The 20,845-nt window shown below is 45.5% G+C and overlaps 1 protein-coding gene across 6 annotated transcripts in view; it reads left to right on the top strand.

Moving 5' to 3' along the window:
• Positions 1-20,845, top strand: part of Cdh13 (cadherin 13) — a 1,170,900-nt gene that overhangs the window by 649,830 nt on the left and 500,225 nt on the right. For 4 of the 6 annotated variants that reach the window (XM_087208695.1, XM_087208541.1, XM_087208576.1 and 1 more), the window contains one exon: positions 17,305-17,457. The exons of the other annotated variants lie outside the window; for them this stretch is intronic. In XM_087208695.1, the coding sequence (XP_087064821.1) occupies positions 17,305-17,457 (153 nt within the window). The remainder of the gene's footprint in view (positions 1-17,304; positions 17,458-20,845) is intronic. 6 annotated transcript variants of the gene reach the window in all.

Raw genomic sequence — 20,845 nt, 5'->3', positions numbered from 1 at the left:
GGAGGGGTTGGGCAGCCATCATCATCTCGGGAGGTCTGGTTGCTACATTATCCACCATCCTACAATCTCCTACTCTCCACTAATGTACACCCCTCCTGCTCTATTGTACAAACCCATATCACAATGGAATTTTCAAGCTAATGGCAATGTTTTTCACATACAGGTAAAAAGTATGTGCAAGAATTTCCAAAGAGAAATGGCCATCAGAAGATTCTTTCTCTGCTTTTAGGTCACCTCACCATTCAGAATCTGTTGGAAGGAATAATCCAAAATCCAGAAATTTCTTTTTCACAAGAAGTATTCTTGGTAGCTTTATTCACATCATTCACAATTAAAATGGTCTGGTGTCCATCATTATTGAAATGGTTGTTCAGTGATGGTATACTTAGTTTAAATATTGGGAAGCCTTTAAGAAGGAGTTGGTAACAATAAGGAAAATGTTCAGGGCATACATAATATGTCAAAAAATAAGGATATATTTATGCTTTAATACAATTCTTGTCAAAATCCCAGCAAGAATTTCTGTAAGCATAGACAAGCTTATTCTGAAATTTATGCAGAAAGGCACGGGGCCCAGAACAGCTAAACAGTCGCTTTTCGGCCTTTTGGCTAAGATCAAGTGTAGAACAGCTAAACAATAAGAGTAAAGCTGGTGGATTCTCTCTTGTTGATGTTGAGACAAGCCAGCTCCAGTGGTCTGGGGAGTGCAACAGAGTGAAGTTCAAAGAGATCACTTAGTGGAATGGAGTGGAGGGGCCAGGGAAGGGCCACCAAGGACGCCCCTTGGAGCCTTCACAAAGGCACATTCAACAAGCACTGCTGGCACAATTGGCATCCATGGGCAAACGTCGACCCAATCCTGAGCTTCAGGCATATGTTAACTCAAAAGGGATGGTGGACATAAAGTGTAAAACTAGGTAACTCCTAGGGAAAAAGATGCAAGAGATTCTTAGGGAAGAGAGTATAAGCAAAGAGCTCTTAGACCTGATCCCAAAGACAGAAGCCATAAAAGGAAAATCTGATCAACTAGAACTATCAAAATTAAAACTTTTGTTCTATGAAAAATCCTAAGAGAATGACAAGTTATGCAATAGGAGGAAATACTTACAAGCCACATATCCGACAAATGATTAGAATCTTGAATATATAAAGAATGCTCTGAATTCAACAGCAAAACAGTCTAATCAACCAAATTAATAAATAGGCAAAAGACACCAACAGATACTTTACCAAAGGGATTACAGGTGGCAGGTAAGCACTTGAAAAAATGTTCAGGCTCATTAATCATGAGGGAAATACAAATTAAAACCACAATGAGCTACCAGTACACACCTATTAGAATGGTTAGTAATAATGCCTAATCCTGGTGAGGATATGGAGAAGCAAGGTGGTTCACACACTGCTGGTGGGAATGTGAAATGGCATAGCAGTTTGCAAATTCCTTATAAACTGAAGATGCAATGACCATGTGACCCAGCAATTGAACTCCTAAGGTATTGTTCCAAAACAATGTAAACTGTGCTAAGTGCACTTAGCAGCTTTATTCATAACTGTAACAAACTGAAGAAAACCCAAATGTCCTTCAACAAGTAAGTGGATAGACAAACTGATACCTCCATACCATGGGATACAGCTCAGCAATAAAATGAATGAAATATTGATATACACAACAACTTGGAAGAATCTCTAGGGAATTATGCCGGATGAAAAAGCCCATCCCAAAGGCTGAATACTGTATTATTCCATTTATATGATATTTTCTAAATGAAAAAAGCATGGAAATGGAGGACAGATTAGTGGTTGCTGGAATCTAGTATATGATTGGAGGGGGCTCTGTAGGACAAAAGATATAGGTTAGGAGACCTATTGGTATTGGAAGTATGAGGTACTTTAACTGAGGAGATGGATACAGAAACTTATAAATGTGAGGAAACTGCATACAACTAAACACATGCACACACACACAAATGAGTGCAAATTAAAATTGGAGAAGTATAAGCAAGACTGGTGGATTACATTTGTGGCGATATTTGGATTATGACTTTGTACTACACAGTTTTATAAGATGATGATCCTAGGGAAAACTGGGTAAAGGGTATTTCTTCCAACTATATGTAAATTTATTATTATTTCAATCCTGTTTTGCTACCTTTGACTTTGGTTTGTTTGGCAGATTGTCCCTGGTGTTCAAGCATCAGATTTTTAAAGAGCACAAAAAGAAAACTTGATTTTTTTAAAAAAGTACATTGACAAGTACAATTTACAGTCCTGCTTTTAGTTTATCCTGAAACTCCCTGCAATCATTCTTCTCCTGTACCTAAAATGTGAAGATAAATCACATACATGCATGCACACATGCACAGGCACACAACACACAAACACACAATCGTGACCTACTCAAGGGTAACCATATTAAGCCTCAGTATTCAAAGTTCAGCTTTAACAGTTTGCAGCTAGAGACATAGCAGACCATTTTTAACCCCGGGCAGAACCTGGGCCTGGGGATTAAGAAGGTGGTTGGATAATGCCTCCTCTTGTTGTGCATACCTCGTTGTGGTTTCCGTTGGTGATTCTCATCCAAGGCCTAGTGCACAGAAGAAGGTGCACCCTGATGGATAGTTAAAAAGAAAATAATGAGAACTAGACTGTTTGGCATCATATTTTATCTCCACCGCACTGGTGGCGTGGCTCCTATCCTTTGATGCAGACATAATTGGAGGAGCCCAGAGCATGTGGGCCATGGAAACTGAATGCACAGTCTGTTATATGGGAGCAGGCTCAAGAGCCTATAAAAGATTCAACTCTTGCTTTGCCTTAGGAGAAGTAGCCGACCAGTATTAATATTTTAGAAATACTAGAAGGTAGAAGAGGAGCCATTACTCATCACTAGCACCTCCATGGTACTAAAATTAAATAATGGATATTTTTAAAGTCAGAATTGTGAGAGTTGTGGAACTATAAAAAATATTCCTCTCTTGGGGATGTTGCATTTTTTGCTTTTATCTTTTCTTCTCCTGAGAACATTTTGATTTACTTCTGTGATAAGCTTGTAACAACTAGGGAGCTTGGGAAGCAGAATGAATGAGGCTGGGAGGAAGTGGGTAGGCAGCTTACAAATGAGCTGGGTAAGTGTGTTTCTCTAAGAAAGAAAGTTCTGGAGCTGGGCATGTGTCCACTTTCCATTGTGTTTTCTCTCTCTCCCTCCATAAGGGCTGCAGCCTTGGGTCCTGTAACAGTGAATGTGCACAGTGCCACATGGGCTAAGGGTCTGTACAGCAGGCACCTTGGAATAAAGTCCAGCCATTTCGCCATTCCTTTCCTAATCTAGCCAAGGCCTGGAAACACCAGCTCTTCCCCTCAAGGAGACATCAGTATGAACTGTGAAGAATCGAGCAGCTGGGAGTTGGTATGTGACCATCCCGTGTGGCTCTCGATTGACCCAGATGACCTCACAGGTTTCCATACCTGGCTTTGCCCCCAAATTATTTGTGTGACCCCAAAGGCACATTACTTCCCCTCCTTGGTCTTTGCCTCCTTTGTGAAATAGAATCAGTAGGAACCACCTAGTAAAAACCACGCGCAACTTTAGCACAGGACCTTCCATAAGACCCCAATGAACACAGTTACATAGGATGCAACTTGAAGACCTTTTAAATATTCTTAATTATAATTACTCTTCCTGAATTCTATAAACTATTGAGTTTATATGTGCTCTGATGACGTGTTAATACTTACTGAGGGTGCACTGTGCACCTTAGATAGTCCTCAGAACCTCAAACATTTGTGTCTGTTATTCTCATTTAACTGAAGTGGGAATTGGCGTCAGAAGGGTGAAAAGATCCATCCAAGGTTGAAAGCCAAGGGCACACTAGAGTAGGATACAAATAGAACCAAGAGCCATGGCGCTGCAAAGCAGCAGTGAGGATGTACTCGGCACCTAGAGAAAGGAGGTGCAGGGATGAGAATCCTTGCCCAGCTGATGGGGAGGGAGTGGCTGAGCTGGATTTCAGCACCTCGCTCTTGGGGCTTGTCATGGTGATGATCCACATGTTTCGGGCTGCTCTAAGAGGCGGGCACAGGAGATCCAATCATAGCATCTGGGAGTCCGCAGGGACCTCAGTCTCTGGAACTGATGGCCTGTGTAGCCTCATTACAGGCCTGGGCTGTGAGCCTGGGACCCAGGGAGGTCTTGTCCAGCACCTGGCAGCTTGTGCCTCAAGCTAAAGCCCTTTGGCTTTTCAGTTGAATCTGTTGGTTCCATAGATTGGCTTTTCTGAATCAAGACTAAACCAATCCCTTCTAATTCCCTCTCTAGATAATGCCCCAAACTGTGCCTCCCCATATTTCTAAGTTTCTAGCTCCTTGTTGGGCTGGACTGTGCTCATCTTCTACAGACCAGGCCTCCTCCCTTCTCTCTCAGATGTGCCTTTCCTTCTCCATCCCCTGTCTACATGTGGCTTCTTCCCACCCCTCTGTCGCTGTGGGAGAGAACTCACCACACATCATGCTCACCTTGTGCCAGTTACTGTGCAGTTGTGTTGACCCAGGGTTGTTCTGGGGCAGGGGGAATTCCTTGTCTAACTTTCTTTTCCCCCCATTAAGTTTATTGGTACATTTTAGGCATAAAATACAGTTACATTCATCATTGGGATCTTGTACCATTGCATGAGTCTCTTGGTTCTTATTTTTTGCCCTTCCCCTGCCCTCCCCTCACCCCCTCCACCCCTCCCGACTTGCAAAGATCCCATTTTCATTTTTTTCCCTTTCTCATATTTTTTCCCTCTTTCCCTGGCCCCCCAGACCTTTACTTCCTATTACACAATATCAATTAAACATCTTTAAAATTAAACTATCAAGACCTAGGAGACATTACCACAGATTGTACAGAATTTAAAAGGATATGGAAAGCATATTTCAAAAATCTGTTTTGAAATAAATTTGACAACTTCTAAGAAGTACCTTGGAAGACAAATTAATGAAACTAACCCTGGAGGAAATATAAAATTTGAATAGCACCTATTAAAGAAAGTATATTCCTAGCTTGAAAACCTACCTATATGACAACAGCAGGCTCATAAACATTTTAACTGATAAATTATATCAAACAATTAAAGCAGAAAAAAGAAGGAACACTTCTCCCCTCATTTTAGGAACTCAACATTGTGCTAATCCTAAACCTGGATAAAGATAATAGAAGAAAAAAGTAAGAACATAGATAGAAATTTGTTTAACAAAACAAACTATTAGAAGTCTCATCTGGCAGGATGTAGAAAGTGGTTTTGTTATAGGGATGGCAGTGTTGGTTCAGCATTGGAAGATCCACCCCCAAAAGTCATCATTTTAACAGAGGAAAGGAAAAAGCCATATGATCCTGTCACTAGTTGGAGAAAAAGTATTGGACTAAATTCTACAGCTGTTCATGGTAAAAACTATCAGGAGACTAGAAGTAGAACAGAACCTTCTCAACAGATTAAAGACATGTACTCCATACTTCCAGTAAGAACGCCTTATATGAATGGAGAAGATACAATGCTTTCTGCTTAAGGTGGGGAACAAGGGCAGATATGCTTACTCTTTATCTGTCCATTAAACTTTGAAACCTAGGCCCCACCAAAATAGTCTGGCAATAAAATGACACAATTAGGATAGGATTGGCAAGGTAGAAGTAAAATCTTTATATGTAGATGAAAGGATCATCTACAGAGAGAATACTAAGAAACCTCTAGAAGCCCCTAGAACTTGTATTTGAATTTAGCAGGATTAGAAAACTCCTTGTCTAACTTGAGAGGAGCCCGAAATCCACACAACCCCTGCTAAAGATTCCGTTTTTGGTTCATCTTCTGAAACCCTTTCCCAAAAGCTTTACTGACTCCCACCTGACATGATCTGTTGCTGTGGCCACACAGATATCCATTTGGTAAGATCCTGGTGAATTAAAGGCATTTTCCAGGCACGGCGGAGAATGGGCCTGTGGTATTTTGGCATAGGAGCCCAGTTTGAAGACCAATGCTGAGGAATAGATGAAATGATAATGGAGAGCATTATTTACCAGCCACAGGGTGGTGACAGTACATTTGAGCCTGCACTGGCTTAATATACACACAAGTATTTGTTACTCTCCTCCATTTCTCCCTGGGGATGCCGCTTTGCCAGGATCTCTGCAGACGGCCCAGTAGCATCTCCCCCAAACAGTAAACTCGACTTTCAAGCTGGTACAACATTCAGGATCCTCCCTCTCTTCCTGTCCCAATCCTAGGCTTCCCAGGGAAATGATGTGATCTGACTGGCCAGGCCCTGCCTTTGGATGACAGCCTCCTCAGACCAGAAGAGGGCAACCAAGGGCTCAGGATAGGCCGCATAGGGGAAACAGTGGCAAAGAGGATGAGGGGATATATAGGGAAACAGCAGAATTTGAGGCTGAAGACAGAGGCAGGCACGCAGCAGGCTTCAAAAAGCTTTGAATGCATTACCAGCCTGAGTTTTCCTCACACCAAGACCCGGGCCCTGCAGAGATTTTCATCAGTGAATGATCCAGTTGTGAGAGGTAGTGGTTGCTCTAGGGAATGAGGACCCTCAAAGCTGTGAACACATCCTTCCAACCAAGGTACATGCAAGGCAGAAGAGAATGTCAGCCTTTCCGAAAGAAATGATTGAAATTTTATTTATTTTTTGACACTGCTTATGTTTTGGAGCATCACTCTTACCATTAAAATTTGTCCTGAATTATAAGAACAAAAAGTATTGAAATTCTCAGTGAAAGGGCAGCCAACATGAATTTCCAGGGAGAAATGGTTCAATTGTCCGTGTTGATTACTTCCAAATGGGAACAGCTCCAGGTTCATAATGCTGATTTTGTTACGTTGCTTTCTCTGAACTCTGGTTCAAATGAGTGCATAAATATTTGCTTTAGCCTTTCTCTGGGACCCATGAAAATCTGAACTGATGGAGGAGACAGGAGCAGAGCAATGGCAGGAAAGAAAAGTCTGGCAAGTTAGTGAGAGACTAAGTATGTATATTTTAACCATGTCCAAGGGCATGATTAATTTATTATCCTTTTAGATGGCAAAATGCACACAGGAACCTCCAAATTATGCCATTGCTATGACACAGCTGCGGGGTGAGATAATTTAAAGATCTTCCTGCCATGAATTTGATCTACAGAGGGAAAAAGTGACCCTTCAGAAACACATAAATCTGGGAGGCAAGACTTGGAAGTCCCTCACCCTGGCTCTGCCCCTGACAAAGCCCAGAGATGAATATTTTGGATCAGTTGTAAAGGAGCTGTGTGACACAGGGAGTCCAGATGGGAGCTTCCCATTAGGACCGGGCCCTGCACCTCACTGGGGTTCCTAAGTGTGCCCCAACCCAACCCAGAGCATGGTCTTAGGGAGAATAGCTAAAGCCAGGGGCTCTGATGATTGGGTTTGAATCCCAAGTCATTATCTAACCTGACTTTGGCAAGGTTTTGGAGATTCAGTTTCCCCCTCTATAAAGTAGAGATTAGTATCAGTACTGCATGCCAAACTAGTATATGTGTACAGTTAGTGTTCAATAAATGGCAACCTCTCTTGTCATCAGCACCAGCAACATAAAGTAATAGTCACAAAAAGAACATTTTCCTTAAATGATTCCACATGTTTACATACCTGAGCATATCCTTTCTCAGGTCACTTACAATACCCCTTTTAGTAGAGGCAGTGCTCCTGTTTTGCAGGGGATGAGCACAAGGCTCTGAGACACCAAACAGTGCCCGTCAGTGCGCAGTGCTTGTGAACTTGACCTGGGATGCAGGCCAGTGTGCTCTGAGTATTAGTAAGGACAGGTTTGCCTCTGCTGTGGGGAGAAGCAACCCTAGACTTCCGTTACAAAAGTAACAAAGGTTTAATTAAGCTCTGTGTCCACTGAGGGTTAGGTGGCATTTGCTCCTCATAGTCTCTATTGTTCCTTTAGGACCCAAGTCAATGAAGTCACCACTCTTTGGAGCATTACTCGTCACCATGGAGAATGCAGAGCTCTGGAAGCTTTTGTCTTGAGTTAGCTGAAGTGACATGTGTCGCCTCCACTCAAACTTCAGTGGCCAAAGCATGTCAGGTGGCCACAAGCAACCTTAAGTAGCCAGGGAAGTACAGAGCTAGGAGCCCAGGAGAGGAGTTGGAATCTGTAGGGAGTCTCCCTGACTACTCTCCACCACCATAAAGCTGATTCCTGAACAGAAGAGACTACAAGTGTGGAAGACCTAGAGTTCTCACCAGAGATGTAGGGGCCACTTGATTTGTAATAGAACAACAGGAGACAAAACAAGGACGGTACTTGGTAGGGACACAGCAGGCAGGACAGTGAAAATCACTGAATGCATTAAGAAACCAGAGCATCAGGAAGTGACTTATAGGAGCCCCAGTTGGTCTTCAGGCAAATGGGAGGCACTGTTGTGGCACTGGGAGACAATGCATGGACCTTGGGCCAGACAAGCAAAGCACAAGGGCTGAGTGACTCAACAGTGACTTCTTTCCTCACTGCTCTTTGGTAGCCTCTGCCCCCACAGTGAGTAACAGAGGGTCCTTAGAGTGGCTGGACAGAAGGCCTTGAAGGCTGCCAGTGCTCTGGAAATAAAACATGTCAATGAATGTATTGAATGGAAGAAAAGAAGGTGTGGGTGGAGAGAAAATATGTTAGCAGACTGTGTTTAACAAGGAAAACATCTTCCCCAAGTTATGGGAGAGAAACTGACTTTCAGGCTGAGGGAGTGGTGGGAAAAATGTGGCAGCACTATTTACAAGCACAGATGAGCTCCTGCTGGGATAGCAGCATGGGCCAATTGCAGATTCAGATGTGTGGGGCCTGGGGCTGGCTTGGAAGGGTGGCTGGCGCATGCTCTGAAACCTCCTTCGGGCTGGCAACCCTTCTCTTCTCTCCTTCTCTGACCATAAACCTTCTGAGAAGCACCCACAAAGGGTGACTGCCCTCCAGACCCTCCCTGACCACTCAGCCTCACTCTGATGCTTTTACAATAATCTCAGCCCCCACATTCAGCTTTGCAGACCCTCCCATGCTGCTCCACAGGGGGTGGCCCCTGTGCCCCACGCCCAGTTCCAAGCTCAGCCTACCACTCATCCTCGGGATACCCAAGGGTGTTGCCTCTGCAGGGAAACATGGAGATGCAGTCATTCACTCAACACACATCTGAGCAACCACTTGGGGCCAGGAACCACTTAGCTCTGCAGGCAGCAGCAAATACAGTCAGGCATGGCCACTGCCTCTGGAGCTATGGCCTAATCAGAAAAATGGGCACTAAATCACAAAATTCATGTAACCATCTAACATGTGGGAGGAAGAAAGCTCCAGAAGAATATACTGTGGAAATCTCACTGTGGGGGACCCATGATTTGTCCCAGTTTAGAGACACGGGACATTGACCAGACTTGTTTCTACAGAGCTCCGAGTGCTTTCAGTTCACAAAGGGGTGACCTTCTCTGCTCACCTACCATAGGAAGTGAAATACAGAGAAGACAGACTGGATAAAATCAGTGGTGTTCAATATGGAAATCAGCATGGAGATTCCTCAAAACACTAAAACGAGAGGTTCCATTTGACCCAGCTGTTCTTCTTGGTATCTTCCTCAAAGGGTTAAAAAGCATCATAGCACAGCAATGTACACATACCTATGTTTATAGCAGCATAATCTGTAATAGCTAAATCTTGGAAACAACCCAGATGTCCATTAGTGGATGAATGGGTAAAGAAAACGTGGTTTTTATATATAGTAGAGTACTACTCTGCCATAAAGAAGGATAAACTTGAGATTTTTTTTAGGTGAATGGATGCACTGTGAGACCATACTTTTAAGTGAAATAAATCAGATGCACATATTTAAATATCACATTGTTTCTCTTGTGTGAGAAATCGAAAACATAAATAAGGACCAAAATGGAGGATAGATATTGGGAAATAGGAAGAAAATGTTCAAATGAGAAAGAAAACAAGGGGGGGGGGAGAGAAAAGGAAAGACTGGACAAGAAAAAGAAAGAAGGAAAAAATATAAACAAAGCTTTTGTAAATAAGGAGGGGAAGAGGGATTGAAGGAAAAGGAGGGGAATGGGGAAAAAAGGAATCAAGATATATTATGCACAGGTACAAATTCCCTATGATGAATGTAATCATTATGTAAATCAAAGAGTACCAATAAAATTAATTTCTAAAATCAATACTACTGAAGTTAAATTACTTTTTCCCAAGTGTTACAGATCTGGCAGTCAGTAGGTAGGTAAGGATGCAGAGGGCGTGTGCAGTGTAATCGCCAAGTGTTACAGAGGCCGAGCTGGAACTATGTGCCCCACAGAGGGAAACTCGATTTGGGCTTTGCTCTGGTGTGCTACATACACACAGAAGCAGCCTGAAGTCCACGCACATGGTGGAGCAGCCACCCCCACGATCCATTTCGAGAGCCTCATCGGTCTCCCTGGAAGCTCCACACCATCAACCACAATCCCCACTCTCAATCCCCGGTAACCTCTGTTCTACCTGCCATGTCCATGAGTATAGAGTCCTAGGCACCTCGAAAATAGATCAGACCGTATCTGTCCTTCCATCGCTTAGCAGAATGTCTTCAGTTTCATCCATGTGGTACCATGTATCAGAACACCCTACCTTTTCCAGGGTGAATATTATTCTCTTATATGTAGGCACCCAATTTTGTTTATTCATACATCAGTTGGTAGACACTTAAGTTGCTGGCCTATTTTGACTGTTGTAAATTACATTTCAGAATATTCATTTTTTTCCTTTGTCTCCCCACGGATCATTTAGTAAAGATGATGATATTGCAGTTGGCCAATAATAAATTTTTAAAGGCTTCTGAAGAGTACAAATGTCATATGCTACATTATTATATGATAAATTTGAAATAACTAAAACCTCTGTAACATTTGGAAATTAGGAAATGTTGTCCTAAAAATGAATAAATGAAATCTTGCATCTCAGAGAAAATAATCAAAAGATTGTAAACTGCCAGAAAGAAAACAATGAACACCAAATCTTGCAGAGCTCAGCTTAATCTAGGCTTAACAATAACCTCCCCTGTGTTTGTCATAGAGCAAGAAGCAGAGGGATGTGGCCTGGGCGTGGAATCAGCAGATGCCTCCTGTGCAGTGAAATTAGGTCTCCCTCCCCAGGGTTCTGTGCTCCCCTTCACCTGAGCAGCTGCCCTGGGAAGCAGGAAGCCATTTGCACACAGCCCATCCTGGCTAGTGTGCTGCCCAGCTCACAGGGTGAAGCTCTAGCTACAGTCTTCGGTGGACCGACCAGGCAGGGGCTCAGTGCTTCTACTCCAGGGTGCTGGGGCTCCTGGCACAGGGCGGTTTTCAGTCCACTGTTTCAATGTGTGACCCCAAGGCCAAGACGGCTGAGCAGCCTGAGGGTGAGAGAAGCATACAGAGATGCTGCCCAGACTGAATGGCTGAGTGTCTTCCAGTTCAAAGGCAGGCCAAGGACTGGCCTACAGTGGAGAGCTAATTAACACGTACAGATCAGCTTCGAGAACAAATCCAATAATAAACAAAAATAACGGTGCATGAAGTCAGTGCATGGGTTCTTCTCTATCGGACTTGGAGTAGAAAACATTCTAAACCAATATGTACTTCAACCTCCAGTAATTCCCTTACATATTCATAAAGTTCTTTTTACTGTATTAAAAATGCATGCTTTTCATAAAGCTGAAAATACTGTAAGGTTTAAAAAATATCCTCCCTATCTTCATGCTCAAAGACATAATACTATTTGCATGTGACTTACTCCCTTTGGTAATTTGGGGCAGGGGTCTGATCATTTTCTAGTTTAGCTCAGAAAGAAGATCTCTACTTAAAGGGTCCCTCTGCAAACCATAAAGATGGGGAGAGCACTGAGTCTCTCTCTGACTCCTAACAATCACTGAGTCCCAGGAAGCTTAACTTTGAGGAATTGTAAACAGAGAAATGAAGAAGTGCAGATGTTACACGTGTAAAGTGACTCCCTTTTCAAAAAAGAGATTAGTACAACAGCCCTTATTTTTATTTTTAATTTGTGAGTTTATGAAGCATTTTATGATCATATAAAAACATGCAAATAAAGTTTCAGTTCTTTACTTAGAGTGTTAATCAAGTGTCTTCTAAGTTCCGAGCCCAGGGAAATGTGAAAGAGAGTAAGAAATAAATTTGAAAAAGAATAAGAAGTAAATGTGAAAGAGAATAAGAAATAAATAGCCAGAGGGACAGTTGTCACCACCCACCAAGGCGCAGTCTGCTCTCTGTGCTTTGGTAGCTCCTCCATAAGGAGGGCTGGCCAGGAAGGAGGGCCCAGTGCAGTGTCCACAGAGCAGGGAGGACAAGGGGTCGGGGAGGCTGTGGTGGTAGGCAGTGTCCAGTGCGGAGTCCCAAAAGATGAGGAGGGGTCCCCAGCAGACAGAATGTGGACCCACAGTCCATCTGACAAAGCGGGTGGAGCTCCGGAGGCCTGTGGCTCATGGTTGGAGAAGCAGGGGGAGACGGGTCAGGGAGCCTATGGCTTTACCCTGAGGGCAATGAAGAGCCAGAGAAAGTTTCAATCCGGGTATAGCTCTGGTTAGGCTTGGGTTTGTGTTTTAGAATGATGATTCTTATTGCACAAAAGAGATGGGCAAAGAGAAAAATCAGAACTATGGAAGCCAGTTAGGAGGCATCTATAATATTCAGTTACTTATGCATAGTGCTGCTGTTTATTGGCCACCTACTGTGTACCCACCACTGTGCTGCCTCCAGAACAGCACAAGCAAACAGCCCTGGTGGGGACCTGAGGCCAGGATCCACAAGCTCTTACAGCAATGGGGACACAGGGTGGGGGCCATGTGGCTTTGACACATCAAATACATTTTCCATAGGCAAAGGAAAGGTAAATGATGGTGAAAAGTTTGAACGCACTAGGAAGCATCCAGATGTGCAGTTAATGCCGTGCTCACTAAAGGCAGTGGGGGTCCTGTGCTGGATTTTGGGTCAGAGGAGGACAGCAGTAGAAAGACTGGTGCAATCTTGAACACATCAGTCTGTGACGTTGTTAATAGTGAGGAGCCAGAGCTGCTTTTTCACCTCCTGGCGTGCTCTCTGGTTCCCTAAGATGCTAACGTGAGGGAAAACCAGATGGTGTATGGGAGCAACTCTCTTACAACATTCCTGAGAACTTAAAATTTCGTCCCCCAAAAGTTTGCGTGTGTACACAAAATATGTGCCCATGCACAGTCCATAGAAAACATACAGAGTAAGCTATATATAATGATATCCATGTAAAAATACTCAAAACCGCCACACAGCCTATGAATTCATATGTATGTATGTGACTCATAAATAACTCCTTAAAAACACATACAACTTGATACCACTGGTTACTTGCAGCAGAGAACAGAGATGAGGACAGGACGTGGCAGGGGAAACAAAGTGGACATTGGCTTTGTTCCGGACTTGGCACACTGAGAAAGGAGTGTGTCCTGCAGCAGGAGCACACCAGGACCTGCTCGGGGCCCCCTCTGCCCCTGCCCTGGGTGCAGACTCTCCTCTCATCAGCAGCCAGCCCACCCGCACAGCCAAGCAGGAGGCCTCTTCACCCAGGTGTTTAGTGGCTCGTGTGTGCTGTTTACCTGCCCTTCCAGGGAGTTGGCTCCTGGGGTCTACTTTCTTTCTAATTAGCTGCTTTTCCCATTCCAACTCAGAGGACAGGAAAAATCCCACTGTGAAAAGAAGTGTTGAATTGCAAAGGATAATAGGCAAGCCCAGCTAATTGTGCGCCTGCTATGTGGATAATGGGTGTGAACAGCTGCTGTGGGCAGCAGGGCTGTCCTGGCCAGAAGAGTGCACTGATTTCTTATGTGGGGTATGTTCAGCAGTGGCAGTGGCCGGGGGAGCAGAGGGACATTTGGTGCGGGGCGGGGGGGCACAGGGTGATCTGGGGGGCTGACAAGGTACAATGAAGGTTGTCTGGAAACTCACTTGATTTCTTGCAATTGTGCCAATTCAAGGCTGAGGATTTATAGCCATCACACACCTTGTATCACCACTGCTCTGTGAAGCTGTCGTGTGTGCAGCCTGCTCTCAAATTCCTGGGCACCAAGAAGCCAGAGGGGCAGTGGGTGAGCCAGCACCCTGAGCTTCCTCCTGCATCTGCAATGAGCTGAGCCTCCCACTTGTCCCCAGAGAACGGCTCCAACTCCCCAGCTTTCCAGGCTTCCTCCAAACACGCCCCTGGTGCCTTGGACACATGTAGGGAAGTTGGTCCAGTCTCCTGGAGAGACAGCAATATTGAGCTCCTAGATGGCAGGTTTTTAAAAGTGTACCTGTGAGTGTTTTGCTTAAAATAGGTCTAGAAAGAAGGTAGCAAACAGACTCAGCAGATCTTGAGCAGAAGGCTCCAAGCTGCTCAGTAAAAACCAGCTTCTGTGAGAATGCACCGGATAGGCTGCGTGAGATGGATGGCATGCGTGCGTAGAGAGCGAGGCCCCACCCTCCCTGGCAGGTGGTCCCCGAGGCTCAGTGCTCTGGGGACACCATACCATCCCCTGAGGCTCCTTCCAAATCACTACTTGATTTAATCTGAGGATCAGCAGCCGGGTCCCACAGATGTTTAAAATGCTGGGCCTTTAAGAACACACAGAGATGTATATATGGAGAGAGAGGGCTTGAGCAGCATTCCAGCAGAGCCTTCAGCACTGGGCACACTCCTTCCCCAGGGAATAAGTCCTTTGGACCCAGCAGCAAATGCTAATTAAGCAGGATTCTCTCTCTTAGACCTGTGGCTTTTCTAAGGTCAAGTGCCTGGAGCCCTCCAAGAGAGAAGGAGGAAATGACTCAGAACTGACGCTGGCGGCCAAAAAAAAAGTGGCCCCCAGAGAACTTCCAAGTCTAGATGGGCGCTGGAGAGCGGAGAGCCATGGGAGCGGTGATGACTCCCCAGAGGCCAGATCTGCCCTGCTCCTTCCAGGAGGTTCTGGGTGCTGTGTTCCTCAGCATTTCTGAGCAGGGAAGAGGTAGGAAAGAGAAGAAAGAGCTCAGAGGGCCTCTCCTGGCTGGTCCTCAGCAGCCGGCCTGTGTGTGTCAGGCAGACGGGCTCCCGCTAGCTCAGGACACTGCGCCCTTGTCCTGAGACTGCCTTCTAGGTCCCAGGGCCTGTCTCAGGGTGCTGGGGGGAGAAGAGGAGGAGCTTGCATCCACATGGGGGAAGTATGAGAGGGAGGACAACAACTTTAACACCCCAGGGACAGAGCAGAGCCCCCACCCAGCTGACCCTGCCCACCTAGCCAGTCTGCTTCCGGGAAGTCTTTTTTCAAACTGCAGTGGTCTGTGAGTTCCGTTTTGAAAAGGAAATATATTCTTTTAGGAAGCGATTTCTTTTGATATTATGGCTTTCTATCCCTGGAGGTATATGTCTGACCCATGAACAGTAGTGTGCTTTGTTTGTGATTATGGCTTTTGGTATTATAATCAATTGTCAGCTATCTTACTGAGCCCCTTCTATATCCCTTATGGATGTTCACCTTTAACACCTCAAAACCCCTAAGAAATAAGCAGTGTTATCCCATTTTACAGATGAGGAAATAGGCGAAGAGGCAAAGGACATATTCAAGGTCACAAAAGTGACCATGGGCAGGGCATGGGCAGTGACATGTGTCTGTCTGCACACCAGTGTTCTTCCCTAAATAGATATTGTGTTTCTCCCTGCTGTATGCCTGACACTCTGCCAGGCACTGGCATCCATTAGTGAGCCCAGCACTCTGTGGCTTTTGACTTCCTGGAGCTTCCATGCAGGGGAAAGTGAGTCAGGAGAAGACAACGAGATGGATTAAATCAAGTAGTGATTAAAAATTCTTTTCATCAGAAGGTATCACATGCCTTATTTTTACTGTTCCTATTTTCCATTAATCTTAAAAATGCAAATGGAGATAATTGGTGTTTAATTAAAACCTTCAGTGTAGCTCAATAAAGAACATTTTAAATCAGAGGGCATAAAAGTGTATTGTCAGGTGGAGCCCTGTCTTGCTTGGCCTCAAAGGGTCCTGCCAGACCAAGGGGCAAGTTCAGGCTGCCTTAGACACTACTGCCACCTGGTGCCAGGCCTCAGAATTGCAGGCTTGGCTGCCGAAAAAAAATGACCTCTGAAGAATGCTGATCTGTAGCCTCAGAGCATGGCCAGCGGTGTACAATAGGAGCCTGTGCATTTGTAAAGTAGTCACAGCTGGTTCCATGTCCACTTTCCTTTGGCTGTACATCTGGAATATCTATTGTGTTCATGACTTTTGAGTTGTGTTGTTACGATTAACATCTGCCGGTACTGATAATGTGACATTAAGTATACATAAAACACGTCGGTGTAAACTCTAGAACCAACATATGGAAATAATAGCTCTTTCTTTAGCTGCAGAAATTCAAGTGCCAGAAAAAGACCCCCATAATTTGGTCTCTAACTTCCTCTCAACTCACCTTTACTCACACCAAGCTAATGAGTCGCTATATCTGGAATTTCCTGGGCTCTCCCTCACCTGCCTGCCTCTGTCCTTGCTGTTCCTTCTGCCTGGAACTACCCCCCTCCACCTTGACCTTCTGAATTTATTCATTAAACGTAAAATCAAGGTCAACCATCTGGGAATAATTTCCTTAAAATCAGAAATGACAGTGTCCCATACTAGGATCTAGAGAAATGGAGGACGAGGTGCTGAATCCCACTGTCACCTCTCAACAGCTGTGACCATGGCCAACTTGCTTAAGGTCTGTGCCTCCATGGTTGGATCTCTTAAGCATAATTTCACCCCACCCCTCCAGCATTGCCTCAGAGAAGGAGGAAAACAGATGCACAGTACCTCCTCAGCGTTCCTAGTGCTGGCAGCAGCAGCAGGCAGGTGCTCTGCTAATGGCTGGGTGCAGGTAAACACCTAGAACTTTGATCAGTGCCTGTGCTGTGGGAAGTTGTTCAATAAATGCTTTCCATTGCCTCTTTGGTCTTGCTTGCAGAGGAAAAAAAGTTTCTTTCCTGATGTTAAAAATAATCTAAATGCCCAACATTGAACCTGCCAGCATTACTGCCCTCTGAATGTGTCCATGTATGTGTGCTCCAAGCTGCTCAGCTGTGACCTGCAAAGACTTGGCTGAGGACAGAGGGCACTAAGCAGTGGTGCCACTTGAGACTCATGCTGCTTAGGCAAACCTTGGTTCATCAGGCACCTTTGGGCTGACACTTGAGATTAGTGGGTTGGTCACCAAGTGACGTATGTGACACGCTGTCTCTGTGTCTTAAGTGTCACTCTGTTTCTCTGACCAGGTGGTTGATAGTGACAGACCTGAAGGTTCCAAGTTCAGGCTCACTGGAAAGGGAGTGGACCAGGAGCCTAAAGGAATTCTCAGAATCAACGAGAACACGGGAGTCGTCTCCGTGACCCAGTCCCTGGACAGGGAAACGATTGCTGTTTATCAAGTGAGTAACCCTCACCGGCCCACACTGTGTGGCTTTTAACCAGTGTTTTCTTCTTGCTGAGTCCATCATTTCTGTGCCTCATCAAACTCAAGAGTGCGTGGCTTTAGTGTGTCTCCACGGGAACTGGAGTGAGCTGAGCCCTGATGGGGTAACAGTGAGGGCTCCTGTCTCATCAACAGAGCCCCCCGCCTGTGTCAACCTCAGGACACAGACCTGGGGTTTTTTCACAGGCGATTCAAATCCATAGACTAACTTTGCTTTCCAGAGACCAGCTTGATGATCAGAGCAATAAGAGCTGTAAATCCTTGGATGTGATAATTACCCTTTCAGAAATAGAGATAATTCAGTATGATCAGAGATTATCAGAGATAATTCAGTATCATCCTGAGAATGGAGGAAGCTGCTAAGCATTCATCCTTTGGGAAGTGGCTAAGGGCCAGCACCTTTGAAAGGCCATTTTCTACATCATCTCAAAGACTTTTGACCAAGTGTTAGTTACATGGAAAGATTAAAGATATCAAATGGAAACAGAACATGAAACACATATAGTGTCTTCATCACCAAGTACCTGCACATATCAGGATGGGTAGGCATCTGTGAAATATGGTAAAAGGAAACTCAAAGCACTAATAGTAGAGTGTGGGTGTTGTGGACATTTTTCTTTGTTTTTCTTACCTACACAACTGGCTTTCTGTGAGCTTCAAGTGAAGAAGTCCTGTAGGGACCTGTAGGGGCACAGTGCTGGGCACACATGGGTGGGTGCACATTGGTGCCCCACAGGGGCCCCTCTGGAAGCCTTGCTGGAGGCTTTGCTGAGCACCTCCAGGGAATACTACCTGTCATTGAGCCCCGAGAGAGAGCCGAGTGTCCTCCACACAGACCCACAGGTGTCTGCTCGTGGTAAAAATTGAATGTTATTATCTCCACAAGCTCCCTGCTCTCGTAGCCTTGACAGTAACCAGAGACGAGCCAGGGCCTCCTGGTGTCCAGCTACTGTAGGGGAAACCAGCAGCCGACCACATTTAGCTGCCCTCTTCTTTTGCCATGTCTGTCATGGAAACTTCCACGAGACAGGTATTGTATGTGTGAAACACACTAGAAACTAGGAAGGAAACGTGCAGCAAATTTCATCATTTCATAGCACAGTGATTAAGATCTCTGAGGTTAAAAGATGCCACCCAGCTCCCACCACTGCTGCTTCCTAAGCTGTGTGATCTTGGACAACTCACCTCTCTGATCTTATAAGTTTTGCTCATAAAAATACAGATATTACTAGCATCTCTAAGGATAGTAAAAGATGAAATGAAACCATTTTTCCAGACATTTGGTACAAGGCCCAGCATTGAGCAGGTACTCAATAAATCAGAACTACTTCCGTTAATTCTTTTCTTGAATATTTTTGAAGTTCTTAGTTAAGTCCCACAAGTGTCTAACATCAGTTTCCTGACTCCAGCCATGAGAAGGGTGACATCTGCCATCAACACTCTTCCTTCTGTTGATGTTAAATGAGTACCACAGCCTTAGCTGTTCCTCCTCATTTCTGGATGACGCTGCAGCTCAGGAAGCCCCTGGGAAATTAAGGAGACACAGGATGAAGAGTGGAGGACAGGAGATCTTCTGTGGGGGGTGCTGGGCCCTAGAAACAGAACTGGTGTGAATCAGAGAAAGCACGAGTCTGTGGCCAGCTGAAGGGTGGGACATGAGGCCAGGGAAGAAAGGTGTCTTCTGGTGGTGACCCCCCTCCCCACACCCCCCAGCTCCTGTAAAGATGAGCAACAGCTTGGACACGTCGGTGGCCACAGGGCCCTCTCTGGTGTTTGTGGATCCAGAAGTGTTTCCTAAATAAATAAATAAAAGTCACCCTGCTGGGCATCCTTCCATGTTCAGAGAAAGACTCCAGGGTTCCTATGCAGGGCCCGCCTCCGACTGATTCTTCTCCTCACGTGGCAGTGGCCTTGATCGCCAGGGACACTGAGAAATCCCCCTGTGCTGAGGTGGGAGTCGTGGGGACAGTCACAGCAGTGGGGAAAAGAACTCCAGCAGCTACCATCAGGGACTGGGGAGGAGGCAGCCTGTGCTCCACAGGCCTGCTTGGCTCTGAGTTGCCGAGGTTACCAGCAGGGAGGCTTCCCAAGGAGAACTCCGGAAGCGCGTCATCTCCTTTCTCTCTGGCTCCAGGAAGCCGGAGGCACAGCTCCCTCCTCTGACTGTGCAGGAATTCTGCTGCGTTTGGGAGACAGCTGAAGGGACCGGACCAGAGTCGGACCCAGCCTGTGTCTGCTCAGAAAAAGCTGCTCTGTGCACGGGGTGGATCCACAGAGAAGGCAGCCTGCTCTCCTTTTCCTTCCTTCCTCTATTTCTCTTCTTGGCAGTGCTAGCAAAGGAACCAGGGTCTCCTTCATTCGAGGCCAGTGCTCCACCACTGAGCCACAGCCCTAGCCCTGTTTCTTTCTAATGTTCACAAAGGCAAACTCGCCAGGGTGGAATGAAAACCCTAGTAATCTTTAATTTAAGTAAGTTTATTTGCACGCGCAATTATATGGCAATTGTGATTAAAGACAAAATCTCTTGAAAAGAAAATCATGCATCCAAATTTCAGCCTCATTCCTTCCTGAACTGAGGAATCTTGGAAAACCCATTCACCTTCTCTGATCTTGGGATTCTTGTCGAGAAAATGAGCCCACCACTACTAGCACCTCAGGGGATTATAAAAGAGAAAACCACTAGTGTTTGCTAACTAGCAATTGCTAATCAGCTAGTAAAAAAGAGTGCAGTCTGTAGCTCGGAGCTTCTCCTGCTTTCCAAAGTGAGGCCATAGCATTTCCCAGTACTGTCCTAGCTGTGGGCACTGGGCAGGTGTCTGGCTTCCCTTCCTACACTGGAAAAATGGGGCCAATAAGGATGGTCTCGGGGAATTCCCTGAAGATTAAAGGGGTGTTTAGAATAGTGCTGGGAGCATCGTGGGTACTATACAATCTTAGCGTGCATGAGTACTTGCCAGAAAGCTGTGCCTTGTGATCTTGTGGCTTGGTGCACCCTGGCCTAGGGCCTCATGCCCCACGGAAAGGCAGCTGGAATGGCTGGATCGCAGTCTTTAACATGAGTGCCAGGGCTGCAGTGGCCAGACCCACCTGGCCCAGAGCACCGGCTCCAGCTGCAGGAGGCCCCATTCCTCACCTGTCACCCTCAGCGCTTCCCTTCAGACAGTGTTCTGTTTTTCTCCTGTCCTTGCTGAGGAAGGTCACCCAAGCTCTCCTGTCTCTAGGTGTAATGAGAACTCGATTACTCACGTGTGAAAATACTTTGGCACAGGAATGTGGCCATTCCAGTCCACCCCAAATGCCTGTTCAGAAATCACTTTCTCTCTTGGTGGTGTAGTTAGATCCAC

This window comes from Heterocephalus glaber, unplaced genomic scaffold (genome assembly GCF_053883595.1).
Source record: "Heterocephalus glaber isolate CG9 unplaced genomic scaffold, H.glaber_assembly_v1.0 deba00000071, whole genome shotgun sequence".
Classification (NCBI taxonomy): domain Eukaryota; kingdom Metazoa; phylum Chordata; class Mammalia; order Rodentia; family Bathyergidae; genus Heterocephalus; species Heterocephalus glaber.
This window is presented reverse-complemented; position numbering and strand designations above follow the sequence as displayed.